Genomic DNA, 18,410 nt, shown 5'->3' on the forward strand with positions numbered 1-18,410 from the left:
CAGGTGCCCCTGGCGTCGCCTGGCTTCGCCAGCCAGAGGACCAGTCCTGGACGGGCAGGGGGAGGACAAGAGCCGGTGAACAGGCCCCAGAACCCAGCTCCTTGACCCTGGCCAGAACGCAGAGCTGCCGGGCGCACCTCAGATAACTCCCTGGCCCTCTGGTGGGCACGCCGGGGTGCAGCCTCCTGGCCCCGCTGGCGCCTCTGGGGCACGCGCGGGAGGGGCAGAGGCCTGAACCAGGAACAGCTGTTGTGAGAGCCAAAGGCGCGGGGACCTGCGGCCCACCGACCTTTGGACACCCCGGTGGGGGTGGGGGGTGGGCTGGCGCCTGTGTTCCCGGGACCCGTGGCGCAAGGGGGGTGGGGGCGGGGCTAGGGGACAGGAGCAGGTGACGTCACCTGGGGTCCCGGGGCGCTCGAGACGGCGACGAGAGCCAGACCACGTGACCCGCCCGCGCCAACCGCCCTGCGCTCTCCCGGGCCGGCGACGCGGAAGGGTCCGCGCTGCACCGCCGCCGCACCCCCTCCTGGTGACCGCACTGCAGAGAGCGGCTGCGAGCAGGCGCCTGCGCACTGGCCCACGTGCGGAGCGAGCGAGGAAGAGGCACAGTCAGAGCGAACGCCCGCGCGGGGAGCCAGGGGCGCCAGACCCTGCCGCCGAAGCAGCGGCGCGCAGCCCCCCGACGCGCCCTGTGGGGACCCCGACCAGGAGGGACCCTGCCCTGGGAAAAGGTATCAGACCCACCAGGGGAGGGGGACGCTGGGTCCCGGGAGAGACTCCACCGCCCCTCGCCTGTCCGCCCTAACAGAACTGAAGCAGCCTGCCGGGAAGGGGTCTGGGGTCCGGGGTTCGGGGGCGGCGCGGGGATGAGGCCAAGACCTGCAGGGACCCGCCCCCCCCCGGGGTGGGCGGGGCCTGGCTGCAGAGGCGCGGCCAGGGGAGGAGGGTGGCTGGGGATGGGGGTGGGGGTGGACGTGGACGTGGGCGTCGGGAGGGGTGGGCATTAACCTCGCTCTCGGCCGCTCGCATTCACAGGCTGTGGAGACCCGGGCTGTTCTCCCTGAGTCGTAGGCTCCCACCTCAATTCATTCCCCCACACCCCCGCCGCCCCGTGCCTCCCTGGTCCGTGCTGGGAACCCTATCCTGCCCCTCGTATCAGCCCGGCACTGGCCAGAATTGCGGGCATGGCGGTGAAGATGCTGCAGGACTGGTGCAGGTGGATGGGGGTCAACGCTCGCAGTGGTCTGCTCATCCTGGGCATCCCGGAGGACTGTGATGATGCCGAATTCCAAGAGTCCCTCGAGGCTGCCCTGTGGCCTATGGGACACTTTACGGTGCTAGGCAAAGTGTTTCGAGAGGAGCCACCGCGGCCCTGGTCGAGCTCAACTGGGAAGTCAACTATGCTTTGGTCCCCAGGGAAGTCCCCGGCACGGGAGGCCCGTGGAACGTGGTCTTTGTGCCCTGTTGCTCAGGCGAGAAGTTTCTCGGTCTCGGTCGTGTGTTCCACTTCCCGGAGCAACAGGGGCAGATGGTGGAGAGCCTGGCCGGCGCCCGGGGCGTGGGGCTGTGCAGGGTGTGCTGGCTCCGATCCATCGGTCAGGTGGTCCAGCCCTGGGTGGAGACCGTGAGGTACCAGAGCCTGGGCGTGTTTTCCGGGAGGGACCAGCCAGCCCCAGGGGAGGAGTGCTTTGAGGTCTAGCTAGACCACACCACCGATATGCTGCATGTGTGGCAGGGGTTCTCGGAAAGGGAGAGGAGGAGGAGGCTGCTGGAAGGCTTGCGTGGGACCGCCCTGCAGCTCGTGCACGCTCTCCTGGCGGAGAACCCCGCCAGGACGGCGCAGGACTGTCTGGCGGCCCTGGTCCAGGTGTTTGGAGACAGTGAGTCCCAGGTGACCATCCTGGTGAAGTGTCTGACCGCTCAGCAGCAGTCAGGCGAGCGTCTCTCGGCTTTCGTGTTGCGGCTGGAAGTCCTGCTGCAGAAGGCCATGGAGAAGGAGGCCCTGGCCAGAGCATCTGCCGACCGCGTGCGCCTGAGGCAGATGCTCACCAGGGCCCACCTTACTGAGCCTCTGGATGAAGCACTGAGGAACCTGAGAATGGCCGGGAGGTCTCCAAGTTTCCTGGAGATGCTGGGGCTCGTTCGGGAGTCTGAGGCATGGGAGGCCAGTCTAGCCAGGAGCGTGAGAGCCCAGGCACAGGAAGCAGCCGGTGCCTGGGCTGATGCCCAGGCTATTGCCAGAGCCCACACTAAAGTAGAGGCGGTCCCAGGAAGTCCTGGCTGGGGGCCAGAGGGCCTCGTCCAGGCAGGGGGCCAGGAGGCTGAGGAGCTCCTCCCGGAGGGGCTCAAGCTGGTCCTGGAGGAATGTGATAACTAGGTTGGAGCTGGGGAGGCAGCCCAGCGTGAGTCCTCCCTGGGCAAATAGGCTCCGAGGACTCCTGGGCCTCCTCCTCTCAGGCAGCAGCGCCCTGGAGACAGGCAGAGGTGGGGCCAGGGCCAGTCCCTCACCCCACATGGGGATCAAGGGTCCCCCACTTCCCCCCAAGGGGCCCTGGCCACCACCACCCTCCCGGCGACACCTTCCCGGTCACCTTCCCAGTGACCCAGATGACCACGTTTGATATCAAATGGGGTGGGGGAAGGTGCCCCTCCAGTGCACCCAGTGCCGCACCCAGCCCCAGCCCCAAACCCTCCTGCCTCTGAGGGGACCAGCCTGGAGGGACCCCTGAGCGGCCAGCCACGGCCTGGGTGGGGGCACCTGAAGATGTCCGCCCCCCACCTCTTGTCCTGGTTTCAGAGACAAGCTCCTTGCTGAATCACAGCCCAGAGTGTTTGTCTGTGACCCTACGGATGGACATTTGGGTCCTTCCCACTGTTTGGCTGTTGCAGACACTGCTGCCCGTGGCATCCCGCATGCCTGTCTGAGCCACCACCGTCAGCGAGAAAGGCTCTGGGGTGCACAGCCGGCAGTGGCTCTGCTGGGACTTGGGCTGTGCCCATCAACGCCACGACCAAGCATTGCTCATCTGTGACCTCCGGTGCGTGGCCGAACCCATGTTTCCTCCCACTGGCAGCGTGGGAGCGGTCCTGGGTTCCCACAGCCCGAGCAGCCTTTGGTCTTGTCCAGCCTCGCTCACTTGCCCATCCCACAGGGAGAGACACCACCTCATCGCTGTGTGCCTTGCGTTTCCCCGATCGGTGACGAGGTCTCTCACTGGCCGTTCCCGGTTCCTCTTCTGTGAATCTCCTTTGCTCCTTTCCTCCTCATCTTACAGGTGACAGGCGTCATCAGCCCGTTTCCAGGAGAAAGTTCCTAGCGTCAAGATCGAAGCCTTTCTCCTTTTGTGATATAAGCCATGGCCAGTCTATCACGTTGCCCAGAAGCAGGTCGCATTGGAGTGGGCCTCACAATTAGACTTTGGCTCGCCCGTATGGTTGTGAAACGTTTCAGAATCAAGATGGAGTCACTTGTTGTTCAAGCAACCAAAAATCCAAAAACCTGACAAATAGAGCTGTGGAGGGCCATGGAGGCAGGGTTCCCATGCACGAATGCCTGATAACAAAAGCCATCACAGAAGACTGCAAAACCCACAAATTCGCACAAAGGCTGTTGCAACCTGACACAAATAATGCTTCTGCGAGAACACCTGCCCAGCAACTTCCTGTCCAAGCCCCTGACCAATGCTACCCTTGTTATTCATCCTTGTAGCCAAAGATCATTATCTCAAAACAATTATGTAATCCTCTTCACTTTTCCTGAAAAACCTTTGTCTTCCTTTTCCCTGCCTGAATATGCACATAGTTCACTAGGGCGCACGCGTCCCCACTGCAACGCCTATTTCTGAATAGATACCATTTTCTTATAGGGAGGCTCCCTGTCTGTGTGGTACTTAGGTTGGCATGGTCTTGCTCCCCAGGCTTTTCTACCTCCCAGGTAGTAAACGTGAGGTCAGCGAAGAAACGCATGTCTTCTGCCACAAACCAGCCTCCCCGGTTGGCCTCGTGTGTCCAGTCCTCCCAGGCCCCCCCCGCCGGTCCCCCCGCCCCAACGCTTCTCCCCCTTGAGGGCCAAGACTGCTTGTTCTCATTCAGGCAAACTGCTGCTCTTTACCTCTGCTGTGAGAGGGTCTGTCTATTGAACCTTCAGTGTTAGACTTGTCACGGCTTACACCAGACATTGTCCTCTCTCTTGTTTTCAGCTGTGACTTTTCTGGAGTCCTTCTTCAGAGAGAGCACTGAACCCCCCCGGCCGGCCCCCGCCCTGGGAACATCTGTGGGTCTGGTGTCTCCAACTGGCCCAGTCGGCCCACAGGCCGGCTCTCAACTAATTTCCTCTGTTTTTGGCCTTGTCTCTTCCCACTCTCCTTCCTTCTGCACCTGCTGACTCCAAGTCCAGGACGCTCCAGGACGCCCATTGCCCCCCGCTAACCCCGGCCAAGGCTGGGCTGTGACACCTCAACTATCTTTCTTTTGTCAGTCCTCTGTCCCCATTGTCTCCACCTCTCAACACAGTTGACTCTCCTTCCTTCTCAAAACCATTTCCTTTCTCAACTTCTTCCTCTCCCCCACTCCACTTTTGGGCTGACCTCCTCCCTCTCTACCTGCCTCTCTGCCTTTGGACCAGAGTCAACAAAATCCAATAATGGGTTAGATTTGGGAGTGAGGAACAAAGGAGAGGGGAGAGAATCCTGGCTGCTTTGTTTGAGTCACCAGGTAGAAGGCAGAGCCCTCTGCACAGAGGGGGAAGCCTGGGGACAGTGGAGGTGAAGGGGACGAAGCCCTCCGGTTTGAACATCTGAGCTCTGAAATGTCTTCGGGGCATCCACGTGGGCAGATGGATGAGTACGTGTGGAGCTTGGAAGACAGGTCACGTCCAGAGACAGAGCATTCATCGGAGGTTGAGGCTAGGAGCCCACCCCCACCACGCTTAGACCCAGCAAAGTAGGAGGAGGAGAAGGAAGGTCCAAGACTGCTACCCTTCTCATCTCCGTGGTCCTTGGTCCTCCCTGTCTCCTGTTCTTCCTGCCTCCACTCTGCGTCCTCCCTGCTCCACCAACACCCCCTCAGCAGCCAGGGTGATCTTTTTGCAACACCACCAGACCCTGCTCCTCCCTGTGGCACCCCATCTCCTTAGAGTAATCTCAAAGCCCCCATCCTGGTCAAGAGCACCCCCACGCTGCTCCTGGGGATCTGGCTTCCTCTGATGCTCTCCTTCCCTCCCCAAAATCCACCCCGTGTCGCCATGCCCCCAGCTCCTCTCACCACACTCCTGCCAATCTGGCCTGTTCAGCTGACCCCGCAGCACAGGGCTTGTTCCCACCTTCGGCCTTTGCCATCCCTCCTTCCTCTGTGTGAGCCATCGGCCCCAAGAACCTTCTGTGGCAGCAGCTTCCTCCTGCCCTTCCTCTTCCTCCTCACCCTCCTCCTCCTCTCCCTCCCCCTCCTCCTCCTCCTCCATGTCTCAGCTGAACTGTCCCCTCCTCCCATAGGCCCCCTCTGCTGGGACACACAAATCACATGCCCTCCATTTATATTCTCATATTCTTATTGGCAGCATCAGTATGTGTCGGCACGTGAGAAATGCTGGTCTGAGTCTTTGCTTTTGGGCATCAGGGGCTCCCTCCCCAGATGGCAAGCTAGAGCCCCAGAAGGTGAGGTGGACTTGCCGGTGTGTCTAGCCCATTTGTACTGCTGTAGCAAGATACCTGAGACTGGGTAACTTACAAAGAACAGAAATGTATTGCTCCCAATTCTGGTGGCTGGGAAGCTCAAAGTCAAGGCACTGGAGACTGGGAAACTTACAAAGAATAGAAATTTCTTGTTCCCAATTCCAGAGGCTGGGAAGCCCATGATCAAGGCACCAGTAGGTTCAGCGTCTGGTGGGGGCTCAGGCGGACTCCCTGGTAAAAGTAAAGGAATTGTACAGGTGGCCCCTGCTTGGCTTGGCTCCCAGAGTCTTCCATCTTTTTTGCTTGGTCCCCCTGATTGCCAGCAGCAGGCACTGCACAGAGCCAGCATGCCCAGCAGATGTTGGACACCTGAAGGGATAAACACGCACTGCACTCACAAGCACTGCACTGTGAGGTGGCACTTGATTGGAGATGCTGCAATCAAGATTCATAGAAGGCTCTGGGTTGCTTGGTGGCCAGACGCCTCCATAGAGCACCTGCTGTAGTACTGGCTCTTGAGAACCAAGTCCCAAGGACAGCCAGCCTTGCTGAGTGCCTCCAACACAGACCTGGATGCAGAGGAGGTCTCCTGGTGTGTTTCTCCCCACCTGACTGCCTCCCAGCTGGCTGACCTCGGACATGTCCCTTAGAACCTCCACAGCTTGAGTGGGAGCATTGTCTGCTCCCGAACCAGAAAGGGCTTCTTTGCTGTGCACCACAATGTCCGAGAGCCCAGACTCTGCACAACCAACGGAAGCCCTCCTGTGTCCTCCAGGGACAGCCTGGGGCTCCTCTCTACTGTCCTATCTCAGGCAGGGCCAAAGCTTCCCAATCTGTGGCTTTGGGCCAGCTCCCCACCGGCCGCGGCAGGCTCTGACTGCTCAGAAGCGTCCTTTCCCCAATGCCCTCTTTGATTCTGCTCCCAACGGCTCTCTGCCCTGCCCAGAGCCCACAACAGGCCCTTGGGCGGCCAGGCTAGCACCTGCCTCCTGCCATATGACCCTGCCGTTCCCTGACTGGCTGCCCCCACCTGGGGCAGGAGGAGCAGTACTTCCTCAGCTTTTGTCTGGCTGTGCCCCACCCCACACACACCGAAGCACACACACACACACACACACACGCATGCACACACACGCATGCACGCGCACGCACACACAACCTGCCCTGCCCCTAGCCTGCCCTCTGCGGCCTCACAGGTGCAGGTGGCTCCTTCCCAGCTAGCAGGGTTTTCTGAGGGACAGCCCGATGTGGCACGCCATGCTTCCCAGACTCAGGGTCCTGCTGGGCTGAATAAGTGTGAGCTTGTTCTCCGTTGGTCCTTGACACAGCTGTCTGCCTGTGGCACAGTCTTCAACTCGTTGAAGTCCCTCTGGAGGAGCGTGGGTTGGGGAGAAGAAGGCGTTGATTGCTTTGGGGATGTCAGGCTGCCACACTGTGTTGTACTGGGCAGCGTCCCTCTTGGGGGCTGCATTGTCCAATAGAAACATTATGCGAGACGTTTATGTGTTTTCAAAATCTTCTAGTAGCCTTATTTAGAAGAATTTTGCCTTATTTAAAAGAAACTAGTGAAATTAATTTTAACGATGTGTTCTATTTAGCTCAACATATCCAAAAGTGTTATCATTTCAATGACTGACTGGTATAAGAAGTTACCGATTCGATAGTTTACCTTCTTTTTTTGCAATAACTCATCGCTCATGGTTTCTTTCTCCTCTCCCAGCACTGCCTTCCCAGTGTTCGCCATTCCATAAAAGGATGATCCAGAAGAAGAGGGAAGGCTGATGGACTGACAGTCTGTTCAGCGGTGAGCTGGGGTTTGTTTTTCCTCCTGAAGGACTCCGTCAACTCTTTTGGGAATGCACTGTCCTCCCCTGCCCTGGAGTGTCTGCTGAGCTATTATAGTTTCTCCCCAGGAGCTTAAGCCTCAAGTCTCTCACTTCTGTCAATTGCCCATCTCAGAGGAAGGTGGGCACAATAGAATGTCTGACTGAAATTTTCTCCTTTTCACCTGCCATTTGATCATTCATCACACCTTTGAGACCTGCTCTGTGCTTGAGAATTTTCTACTATGCTAAGTGTGAGACCCAGCCCAGGCCATCAGGGAGCTTAGGGTCTTTTCAGGCAGGGGGTGTGGGACAAGCCATGAGCATAAAATGATGAAATGACAATAAACTGCAAAATTAACTGCCCATATCAGAAGTTTAAACAGGAAGTGATATCAGGGACAAAAGAAGGAGAAATGCATGCTGCATTTGGACACTTGGAAGTGAGAGGCAGCGGCTTTCCAGGCTCGAGGAGAGCAAAGGCTTAGGGACAGAAATGAGTACAGCCTTTTCAGGGACTAGTGAGAGACAGGCTAGGGTCAAAAGTGTGTTGGGGCAAAGGTTCAGGTTTCATGCACATAGTTAACCTAGGTGTCATCTACACCCTTTGAAAAAAAATGTTTGTATTTTGGTAAAATACACATAACATAAAGTGTACCGTCTTAATTCTTTTTAAGTGTACAGTCCAATAGCATCAGCACATTCACAGTGTTGTGCAGCCATCATCACCATCCATCCATAGAACTTGTTCATCTCCCCAAACTGCAACACTGTCCTCATTCAATACCAACTCCCCAACTTCTTCCCCAGACCCTGGCACCCACAAGTCTACTCTCTGTCTCTATGGATTTGACCACTCTAGAGACCTCCTGTGAGTGGAATCCTACGCTATTTGTCCTTTTGTGTCTGGCTTCTTTCACTGAGTACAATGTCCTCAAAGTTGGTGTCCACATCCTTGGCTATCAATATCACTGGACAATAGTGTAGGCATTGGGAAGTGGGGAAAATTTGCAGGTGAAGGTTGCTCTGTCATAGTGGTAATTTAGGGTAAGACTATAGGGTGTGTGGAGGAGGGAAGATCCAAAGTGACCCTATGTTTCGTTTTTACTTGGAAGGCTAGCATAATAATGGTCCCCATGTGACTGAAGTGAGAAACCATTAGCTGGCCTTAGAAAGCCCATTATTATTGGAATAATCCATTATTTAGCACATTGGAAAGGTTTCAAAGACTGAATTAGCTGAACCATGCCAATATGTAAAAGCAAAAAGACAAAAAGCCCCCACTTTTTTCTGGCCAGTTAGCGCAGGTGGTTACTCCTGGATTCCTGGAGGGTTTTCCGTTGTCCAGTAATGGGCTGCAGCCTGCTCAGGCCTGTACAGAGACCCCAAGGAAACAGTTGGTTACTCTGTGGTGCCAGCTACTTGTTTTCAGCAGATATCAGGAAAACAGGCTGGAGAGAGTTTCATCTTTTACTGTTGTTTTAGTCACAATAAAGAAAGCATTTAGTTCCAGAGATTTTAGGTAAGTTTTCAAATTAAGAAATTCAGGCAAATTTTCAAAGTAGCAAACTTAAAAAAAATTACATTGTATATAAGATCTACAAGCCTAATAATATCACTGTAAGGAGGTCTTTTCAAAACCAGGTAAGTGGATTTAGAACAGAAAATAAATGAGTAGGTTTCAGGTTTCCTTCATCTTCATTGCTTGTGTTTGGAGGAATGAACTGGTGCAAGGACTTAAGAGGCCCTGACGTCTGAATAAGACAGATTACTAGTTTACATCATTGATGCTCATTTGTTAAGCATGGCTTACACACCCAAAACACAGAAATTGAGAGAGATGTAGTGTAAAGGAATCAGTTCTTTCACAGATATTAGAACAAATGGAGTTAAGTTGCATTTTATGGACTAGAGAGGATACCCCTCCTTAGTTTTTAATATCCCTATGTATAAAATTGTGTTTTCAATTGCATTTGTAATACAACAAGAAAATTCAGCTGTGTAATGTAAACATGTTGGCCAGTATTAACCTCACAGCACTAGCCTTAGTCTTTTCTTCTTGGGGACTGGTTTGTTCACTTTTACTTATTGGCCTTTGGGGACACAGGGACTGAGAGCTCCCCTGTTTGCTTGTGGGGAACGGGGCTTGCTGAACCCGGGACTAGTTGTCTGCTCCTGTAGAAATGACTGGAACTCCGGAGTGCAGCTCTGAAAAAGTGAGCTCCTCTAGAAGCTCCCAAGGCTCTAGCACCTGTGGTGTGTTCTCAGGTACCAACCACACAGGTGGCAATTCCAGATACCAAGTATGATCAGATCATCTCTTGTCTAGGAGATGTCTGACTTCCATGAATTTGCCTATACTCCTAGGGCCAGCCTGTTCTGGGCCTTGACTCCCTTTTTATAGGCAGCAATCTTGGTTGTCTGTCTGGAGCACAAGCCTGCCACTCATTCCATCCTTTGTGATGTGGTTCAGGCCATCTGCTAGCTCAGAGCCCCTGTCCCCTGCCTCTGAATCCCACTGCTTACTCAGGACTCTTCTCTTCTGTGAGGGTGTCTGTGGTCAATCCAGTCTACTTCGTTCTTTCACTTGAATACTTGTCCTGAAAATGGACTCTTAAGTCCTTGATATCATTTGGCATGTCATTGCTTGTTGTCCTTTTCCTTTCTTTCTTTCTTTCTTTTTTTTTTTTTTTTTGAGGTGGAGTTTCACTTGCCTAGGCTGGAGTGCAATGGCGCAATCTCGGCTCACTGCAACCTCTGCCTCCTGAGTTCAAGCAATGACTCCCTGCCTCAGCTTCCCAAGTAGCTGGGATTACAGGCACCCATCATCACGCCTGGCTAATCTTTGTATTTTTAATAGAGACAGGGTTTCACCATGTTGGCCAGGCTGGTCTTGAACTCTTGACTTCAGGTGATCCACCCGTCTCAGCCTCCCAAAGTGCTGGAATTACAGGCGTGAGGCACTGCGCCTGCCCTGTCCTTTTTAATTATTAAAAAATATGTTTCAACAACACTAACAACTCATAGAAGAAAAACAAATTGTTCATAACCCGATTACTTAACATGGGTGATTTCAAATTTGTGTATTTCCTTCTAGTTTTTGTCCATTTGGATATCTATTTTTGTCATCATAGTCTCTTTTTTTTCATGTATACGCATAATTTTGAGTTTCTAGATGTTTTAAATCCCTGAGAAGACAGTGGGGGCATTTTTAGGACTGGATGGTAATTGCCTTTGAACTTGCAGGGTTTTAAAGATGAGTGCAAACACATTGGAGACATAAAAGAGCATAATATATTCAGGGAACAGTGAAAAGGACAGTTTTCCTAGAGCATAGGGTCTACAGGATCAAGAGTGGGAGGCAATGAGGCCAGACAAGTAGACTGAGAAAGGTCTAGAATGCCACTTGAAGGAATTTGACTTCATCCTAGGTGTGCCTACAGAGATTGTTCGACAGAAACCTGCCGTGCCTAGGTTTGCATTTCAGAAGGGTCACCCTGGTAGTAATGTAGACAATGGAATGGTAGAATGTGAGACTGGAGGTTGCAGGAAGACCAGTCACAAGGCAGTGGCAGTAATCCAATAGAAAGCTAGATGAAACCCAGGGCAGTTGGGATAGTTCCCCTCGGAGCAGTGGAAGTGAAGGGTACTGAATCCCTTCTGCAAGGACTGCTGGTGCCATGGACCAAAGATATGAAGCATCCTATCCAAGTCTCACCCTCCTTAAGAGAAAACCTCTTCTATCAAGCCACTCTCATTCACCCAGAATCACCATCTCTCCACCCCACTTCTCTCCCTTCATTCTTGCTCCACCATATGGCCTGTACCATAAAATTAGCCAGTTGACTTTGTACTCAGGGCTTTCCTGCTCAAATTGTTTTTATCGTTCACCGGACAAACATGTCTCAGGCAGGTGGAGAGCTGGGGTTGGAGAGGACTGGGGTTGGAGTACTCAGAATACACTTAGGGCTAGGGTTGGAGTATTCAGCATACACCTAGGACTGGGGCTGAAGCACTCATTGTACACCTAGGGCTGTGGCTGGAGTATACTCAGTGTACACCTAGGGCTGGGGTGGGAGCACTCAGTGTACACCCCAGGACTGTGGCTGGAGCACTCAGTGTACACCTAGGGCTGTGATTGGAACACTCGTCGTGCACCTAGGGCTGCAGTTGGAGCACTCAGTATATACCTAGGGCTGGGGTTGGAGCATTCGGTATAGACCCAGGGCTGGGGTTGGAGCATTGAGTGTACACCCAGGACTGGGGTTATAGCACTAATTGTGCACCTAGGGCCGCGGTTGGAGCACTCAGTGTACACCCAAGGCTGGGATTGGTGCACTGAATGTAAACCTAGGGCTGAGGCTGGAGTACTCAGTGTACACCCAGGGCTTGGGTTAGAGCACTCATTGTGCACCTAGGGCTGTGGTTGGAACATTCAGTGTACACCTAAGATTGTAGTTGGAGTACTCATTGTACACCTAGGTTTGGGTTTGGAGCACTCATGTATACACCTAGGGCTGGGGTGGAGTACTCATGTGCACCTAAGACTGTGGTTGGAGCACTCAGTGTACAACTAGGGATGGGGTTAGAGCACTCAGTATACATCCAGGGGCAAATCAAGCTAGGTTTTTTTTGTGTTGTTTTGTTTTGTTTTGGTTTTTGTTTTGGTTTTGCCTCTGAAAGAATTTACCATGTCCCTATGCTAGCACACAGGGGATCACTGGAATCTGCCTTAACTCTTTTCTTCCTAATGAAATGACTTTCTTCTCAGGAGCAGAGATGTGTCTACTCCTTTGTATGGCTCCCACAGAGTGAAGCACTCAGCCTGGCACACACTAGGTGCTCAGTTGGCATTGAACTGGTGCAGAGGGGCCCTTGAATACTTTTGGACCACCTCCTGTCTGTCTTCACCTCTTCCTACAGCGCTGCCAACTCCAGCCCTCCCTGAGGAGGCTCAGAGTAAGTAGGAATGGTTTGGGTCTGTAAGGAGTCTGTGATATTTACAGCTGTACCCTTAGACTTCTGTCAGGAGAGGGTTGTACCTGGGCCCTGCTCAAAAGGCTATAGGGAGGAATGGGATGCTTGTGAGGTACAGGCCCCTGATCTTCCTGGTTAAGGACAGCATTCCTTCCCATAGACCCTCTGAGCTGGGGCTATAGAGCCAGGGGTCAGATTTCCATTTCCTTGGCAGCCAAAATCAGATTATTTATGTTTCTCTTTCTGGTCGAAAGCCCAGTGCCAAATGGAATTGTTGATAAACTTACTTAAGTTGCTGTGGAGGATTTGGTCTCCCAGTCCTCTGATCTTCTAGGCCAGGGGTGCTCCTATAAGGATCCATCCGAGATGACCCAAGATTCTGTTTCTTTCCAAGAGGGTAAATCCAGTTGTTCCTTGCAGCTGACATTTTCCCAGACCCTGCTGCCCTGCTCATCCCTATCCCTTCTTCCAGCCTTTCTTGGGAATCACATTCAGCCCTGTGGAGATAGTCTTGGAACATTCTGGGCTCTCCTAGAATAACCTTTACCCTTGCATACCAAGTGACTGGAGTGGAACTCCAGGAAACCACTGTGTCCCAGCACAAAGAGCTAAATCTCCATTTTCCCCGCCCCAAACCAGAGATCCCAATTTCCAAACCAGAGATGATACCCCAGTTAGAGTCAGCAGAAGAACCGTGAATGCTGGAAAGATAAGTGCTGTGAGACTTCTGTCCAGATGAGTGACTGAAGGCCCGGTAAATCAACACCTTTCTAGTCAGTGAAGGAGTGCATGGGCTTTTTCAAGTTCTGCTGGTGAGAGTGGTATTCTATTTACATTGTATTGCTCATACCTGACCCATTCATAAAAGAGTGAAAATTGTCTATTTGGGGACCCTAGATAGAATTAGAGTTTGAAATTCCAGTTCTTACAAGAAAAAATGAATATTTTAAGGATTGTAAATGTTGCATGGGCTTTTTGTTGGCCTTTGGTACTTATCCACATTCACCATTTATCATGACGAGATGCTCTCCATTGCATTCTCCTTCAGAGGACGTTGACGTTTACATTCCAGTTCAAGTATAGCATGTTTAATGGTGGCACTCCAAAGAAAGGAGTGAGAAGAGGGTGACAAAGAAAACTATTTGTGTATCTAGTGTTTTTTAAGACATTCATTCACTGATTTAACAAATGGATTTTTTTTTACCCAATAAGATTCGCTTTATTACAAAGATAATATATGCTCATTTCAGAAATTAAAAAAAAATTACAGAGACACAAAGAAAACACAAAAGTCCTGAAATCCCACCACCCAGGGACAATCACTATCAATGTTTGAATGAGCATTCTTCCAAGACTGGCTCCGCACCATCATGTGTGGAGATGTGGAAACACTATTGTGTGTGCTGTGGTCCTCTGCCTGTTATTTTGTCCTCAATCACGTGTCATGGACATCTTTTCCATGTCACTTAATAATATATAGGTATAGACAAATATCCATTTTCTTTAGTGATTGTGTAGTATTCTGCTGCATCAACATATCATAATCTATTTAACCTGTCTACTATTGATAGCTATTTAGATTGTTTCCAGATTTTCATTATTCTAAATAACCCTGCAATGAACGACCTTATACTACATATTTGTAAACTTGGAAATAATGTCTCTTGTTGATGGGATTTGTTTTAATCATAAAGTATCTAGTGTTCATTTTAGAAGAAAGAAGCAAATAAAATCACCTGTTAGAGAAGAGTAACTGATATTTTGATGTATTCCCTTCCAGTACTTCTTTATGCACATATATAAGTATATATGTATGTATAGTTATATATATAACTATAAAGAAAAGATCATGCCATATACTTGTATATAATTTTGTATATTAATTTTTGTTTAATTTCATATCATAACTGTTTTCACATGTCATTAAAAATTCTTCAAAATCATGATCTACAATGACTGTGGACTCATCTAGATGTATAATTTATTTAATCATTTTCTATTGTCAGACTTTTTAATTTCCCCCTTTCACAGTGACTATCCACACTGCTATGAACATCTTTCTACTTACATCTCTCTGCACAACTCTGTTTTATCGTTCTAGAATAAATCCCAGAATAGGAATTTTCAAGGTGCTTGATCCAATATCACAAATTGCTCACCAAAAAGTTTTTTCCAGTTCATACTTTTACAGCAGAGCATTAGAATATATATCTCACCATACCTTACCAGCATGTACTGTGTTTTTAATCTCTGCCAATTTGAAAGGGGGAAAACTGATTTTTTATTTCTAAAAAGTTGAAAAAAAAAAACCTTTTTCCAAGTGTTTATTGTCTATTTCTTTTTTTTTTTTTCCTTCCTAGACTCCCTTTTTAATGACATGAGACCTACAGGACCATTGGCCCTTAACTTGGACATCTAGACTCACCAACTCCCTATAGTTTCCTCTCTAAAGCATACCCTTCTATTTGCACTCGGAAGCTATCTTAGCTGAGGCAACTAGAACAAATTACCGTAGACTAAGTGGCTTAAAGAAAAAAAAAAAAGATTTATTTCTCATACTTCTGGAGGCTGGGAAGTCCAAGATAAGGATGCCAGGAGATCCGGCGTCTGGTGAGGGCCCACTTTCTGGCTGTCTTCTTGCTAGGGCATTAATCACATTCATGAGGGCTCCACTTTCCTGACTTGATAATCTCCCAGAGGCCACACCTCCTAATACTATCACATTGGGGGATAGCATTTTAACATATGAATTGGGAGGACACAAATATTCACTCCATAGCAGGAGCTTATCCTTACTTCCCCCTCAGACTCTTACCCCCCAAATTATTCTGCCTTCTCCTGTTTTTGTCACCTCTTCTTCTTGAAGTTATGCCTGCTTTGCCTCCCATCAGAATCAGGACTGTATGTTTGGTGCTCTTTCTTCTTCTGATTAATAGGACTATGTCTCCTTATTTTAAGGAATTCTCCAAATGTGTACTCAGCATCTGATCCACTCCCTGAAAGAGATCCCAAATGACCAGCCCTCAACTTTGTTCTCTTGTGCCTCTCCACCGAGTTGGATGAATGCAGGCTTTTTTTTTTTCTTTTTTTAAAAAAAAGGGGAGTGTGGGTGAATGATCAAGGCAGTGTCCCTGCAGAGATCAGACACCAAGGGACGACTGTCTTCCCAAATCTGTGACTGACGTCGGGGTTTTTGAGTTCACAGGTAAAATGTGTCTCCTTTGTCTCTACTAGAGAGGAAAAAGAACTGGAATTGGAAGGACAGGGAGATTGAAGGGTAGCAAGAGAGGCTGGAGAAGAGAGTGAAGAGACTGCTTACCCAATTTGAAATTGGTGAGATGTTCCTTGGGCTTGTCTGAGGCCCGGAGGTCGTAGGTGGATCTCCTCATGGAGTGAGGGCAAGGACAGGGGACCAGGCTCCTGAAGGAGTCCTGCTGTTCTGGGTTTTTCGGCACCAAATGTTACACATGTCCATGTGAAGAGACCACCAGACAGGCTTTGTGTGAACAATTAGGCTGTTTATTCATTTGGGTACAAGTGGGTTGAGTTCGAGAAAGGAGTCAGCAAAGGAAGATGGAAGAGGGGCAGTCTCATAGGACTTGGGTAGGCAGTGGAAAATTACAGTTAAAGGTGTTTATCTATTGTTAGCAGGGGAGGGGGTCACAAGGTGCTTGGTGGGGAGCTCCTGAGATTCATTGTCCAGGGGAGGAATGTCACAAGGTCGATTGATTAGTTAGGGTGGGGCAGGAACAAATCACAATGGTGGACTGTCATCTATTAAGGCAAGAATTGGTTGTTTCACTTGTTTTGTTGTTCTTCAGTTGCTCCAGGCCATCAGGGTGTATACGTGCAGGTCACGGGGGTTACAATGGCTTAGCTTGGGCTCAGAGGCCTGACAATATAGATAAGGCTTAAGGTATGCTTCATCCTTAGGTAAATTTCTCTCCAGGTATGAGCCTGTGAAATCAAGCAAATTATGTACTTCCAAAATACAATGGTAGGACTGGCATAGGATAAACATTCTCATCCCAAAAGGGAGAAATAGGAGAGAAGAAAGGAGTAATAGGCCACAAGCAAGTCCAAAACCCAACAGGAGAAACAATCATAAATCTTAAGGCTTGAAAATAATATTCTTTGATTCCATGTCCCACTTTCCAGACACACTGATGTAGGGGTGGGGTCTCCAAGGCCTTGAGCAGCCTTGTTCCCATGACTTTGCTGGGCGCAGAGCATGTTTCAGCTCTCATGTATTGAAGTTGCATGCCTATGGTTTTCCTCGGTCAGAGTTGCACTCTGGTGGCTCTACAGTTCTGAGATCTCAGGGGTGACCCCACTTCCACAACTCCACTAAGCTTTGCCTTAGTGGGGGCTCTCTATGGTGCTTCCATGCATTTGGCTGGCCCCTGCCTGAGCCCCAAGGCTGTTTGAGACATTCTATGGAATCTAGGTGGAGGATATCATGCCTCCACAGCTCTTACGCTGTGTGTGCCTGCGGAGTCATTTCCATGTCGATACTGTCAGGACTCATTACTTGCCCCCTCTAGAGTGATGGCCTGAGTCATACATGGACATGCTTCAGCCACAGCAGGGGTGGCTTAGGTGAACCACACTGGAATTTGGGGAGCAGAGACCTGAGGCACCTCTGGACAGTGAGCCCTGAGGTTCCACAGGAGCCCAGGGCCCCTCGCTTTAAACCATTCTGCCCTCAATTGAGGCCCTGGTACTCTAGGCCTGTGATTGGAAGGGCAGCTTTGAAAATCTCCGAAATGCCTTTCCAGTCATTCTCCCATTGTCATGATGAATAGTACCTGGATTCCTTCCATCCATACTAATCTCCTTCTCAATGGTTGCTTGGCCACACCCTAGAGTATGTAGTGGAAAGTCAACACCTCATTGTAACACTATGTCTATGGCACTGCACACCGGGGACCTAAGAAGGAGTAGGCTAAAGCACACGACCTTAAGGACTATCCAGACCAGAGCTGTGTTCTTCAGACTTTTGTAGGACCTAGGGTTACATGGAGGTAACACAGTGCCACAGTTGTTTGACTCAAATTGTATATAGATGCTGCTGTTTACCAGCATCTCAGGAAGCAGAATTTCAGTGACAACCAGTGTAAAAAGGAAGGGCAAAGGGTAGATAAATAAGGTTTTTGTAAACCAAATTCCTGTGTGGGATGACAGCTAATGCTGTATTAGGGACGAAAGCTGTAGACCTAGCTAGAGGCATTGTGTGCCAGCATTAACACAGGTACAAAGAGAAAATGAACTTTTGAATGACCTGCATCCAATAATTGGTTGGAGTTATTGCTGAAGTGACAGAAGATGGTTACTTTCTTCTTTGTGTGCTTCTGTGGGGTTTGAACATGTTTTTAACAATCCTGCATTACTCTGGTAGTCAGGAAAATTTTATGAGATCGGGTGTAGGCTGAAGAGAGATTGGTCCAGGTAAGGACAGGGAAGGAGTCTTGTGGGAGGGAAGTCAATGGGGAAGTAGAGGAGGAGCTTGGCTTAGGTTATCTTAACTTGACCCCATCTATGGACCTGACTTGTAGGGGTGTTCCTCTTCTTTCCTTTCTGGTGTTGAGGGTTGGTTGTTTGGTAACTGTGCAAGGGGCTTTTGGTTTCCCTGTCACCATTGCCATGTCAAACCCTCCCATTGGTCTATACCAGGCCCCATGGCCTCCTTTTCTGTACTCCTCGCCTGGACAATGAGTGGCCACACAGCCAGGGTCTGTTCTGTCAGCAAAACACACCCTAGGCCTACATTAGTCCTGGGGAGGGGACTTAGACATCACACAGGACCATCCTGACATCTTTATGGGGTGGGAGGTGGGCCAACTTAGTTGCTGCAGTTTTAGAAGGTGTCATTTCTTTAGTACCCTTAAAGAACCTTCCCAAGTGGACACGATTTCCCTCCTCATGTCCCCGTGTTCAATTC

General features: G+C 50.4%; 1 protein-coding gene across 1 annotated transcript; it reads left to right on the forward strand.

The window, feature by feature from the left end:
* The first annotated feature begins 473 nt into the window (after window positions 1-473).
* PNMA6A (PNMA family member 6A) lies at window positions 474-2,529 on the forward strand. The gene is given in 3 exon segments (XM_025372902.1): window positions 474-731; window positions 1,036-1,359; window positions 1,362-2,529. Coding segments are annotated over 2 exon segments (1,191 nt in total). The 5' UTR covers window positions 474-731; window positions 1,036-1,184; the 3' UTR covers window positions 2,378-2,529.
* Window positions 2,530-18,410: the final 15,881 nt, after the last annotated feature.

This window comes from Theropithecus gelada, chromosome X (assembly GCF_003255815.1).
Source record: "Theropithecus gelada isolate Dixy chromosome X, Tgel_1.0, whole genome shotgun sequence".
Classification (NCBI taxonomy): Eukaryota; Metazoa; Chordata; class Mammalia; order Primates; family Cercopithecidae; genus Theropithecus; species Theropithecus gelada.